Source organism: Nestor notabilis, unplaced genomic scaffold (assembly GCF_000696875.1).
Source record: "Nestor notabilis isolate BGI_N333 unplaced genomic scaffold, ASM69687v1 scaffold16609, whole genome shotgun sequence".
In the NCBI taxonomy this organism is placed as follows: Eukaryota; Metazoa; Chordata; class Aves; order Psittaciformes; family Psittacidae; genus Nestor; species Nestor notabilis.
In genome coordinates this window covers 1-1,484 of record NW_009944223.1, presented here as the reverse complement: position 1 = coordinate 1,484, position 1,484 = coordinate 1, and the positions used below count along the sequence as shown (strand labels likewise).

At 57.1% G+C, this 1,484-nt stretch overlaps 1 protein-coding gene across 1 annotated transcript in view; it reads left to right on the top strand.

Annotated features, from left to right (window-relative positions):
* Positions 1-1,477, top strand: part of PCDH7 (protocadherin 7) — a gene marked incomplete at both ends in the record, with an annotated part of 1,885 nt that extends 408 nt beyond the window's left edge. The window contains 1 exon segment of the mRNA XM_010022345.1: positions 1-1,477. This exon segment is cut by the window's left edge and continues 33 nt beyond it. Coding sequence (XP_010020647.1) covers positions 1-1,477 — 1,477 coding nt within the window.
* Positions 1,478-1,484: the final 7 nt, after the last annotated feature.

The following is a 1,484-nucleotide window of genomic DNA, read 5'->3' as shown; positions in this document are numbered from 1 at the left end:
CCCCGGCTTGTCCAGCAACAACTCCTTGCTAGTACGGGTTGGGGACACTAATGACAACCCTCCTGTGTTCAGTCAGGCCATGCTGGAGGTCTCCTTCCCAGAAAACAACTTGCCTGGTGAGAGAGTGGCCACAGTAGTCGCCACAGATGCTGACAGCGGCAAGAACGCTGAGATCACCTACTCCCTGGAAGCCTCACCCCTCTCCTCAGATGTGCCAGGTGGCATCTTCAGCATCGACCCTGACTCTGGGGACGTGTCAGTGCAGGCGGTACTGGACCGTGAGCAACGCGACACCTACGAGTTCCAGGTGATGGCCCGGGACAAGGGGGTGCCGTCACTGCAAGGCTCCACCACAGTGGTGGTGCGGGTGGCAGATCGCAATGACAATGAGCCACGCTTCATGCAGGATGTGTTCACATTCTATGTGAAAGAGAACCTGCAGCCTAACAGCCCTGTGGGCATGGTGACTGTGATGGACTTTGACAAGGGCCGCAACGCTGAACTCAGCCTCTCCATCCAGCCTGGTGACCATGACCAGGCAGCCAGCATCTTCTCCATTGAGAATGACACTGGAACCATTTTCTCCACCGTCTCATTTGACCGGGAGCAGCAGACCAGCTACACCTTTAAGGTGAAGGCAGTGGATGGAGGTGAGCCACCACGCTCTGCTACTGCCACTGTGTCTCTCTTTGTGATGGACGAGAATGACAATGCGCCTACAGTTACCTTCCCCAGCAACAGCTCCTACACCGTGCTGCCACCCTCCAGCAACATGCGTACTGTGGTGGCCACCGTGGTTGCCACTGATGCTGACACCGGTCTCAATGCTGACCTCAACTACAGCATCATTGGAGGCAACCCCTTCAAACTTTTTGAGATCGACCCAGCCAGTGGGGTGGTGTCACTGGTGGGCAAACTGGCCCCCAAGCACTATGGCCTGCATCGCCTTGTGGTGCAGGTGAATGATAGTGGGCAGCCTCCACAGTCGACCACCACTCTGCTCCATGTCTTTGTCAATGAGAGCCTATCCAATGCCACTGTGGTGGAGAGCCAGGTGGCCCGCAGCCTGCACACACCCTTAGCCCAGGACATTGCTGGTGACCCGAGCTATGAGCTGAGCAAGCAGCGGCTTAGCATAGTTATTGGTGTGGTGGCTGGCATCATGACTGTCATCCTCCTCATCCTGGTGGTTGTCATGGCCCGCTATTGCCGCTCCAAGGGCAAACATGGCTATGAAGCTGGCAAGAAGGACCATGAGGATTTCTTCACTCCGCAGCAGCATGACAAGGCCAAGAAGCCCAAGAAGGACAAGAAAGGCAAAAAGGGCAAGCAGCCCCTCTACAGCAGCATTAAGCCCAATGGGCAGCGCTACGACAGTGTCAATGAGAAGCTCTCGGACAGCCCCAGTATGGGGCGGTACCGCTCGGTCAACGGCGGCCCGGGCAGCCCAGACCTGGCCAGGCACTACAAGTCGAGCTCACCGC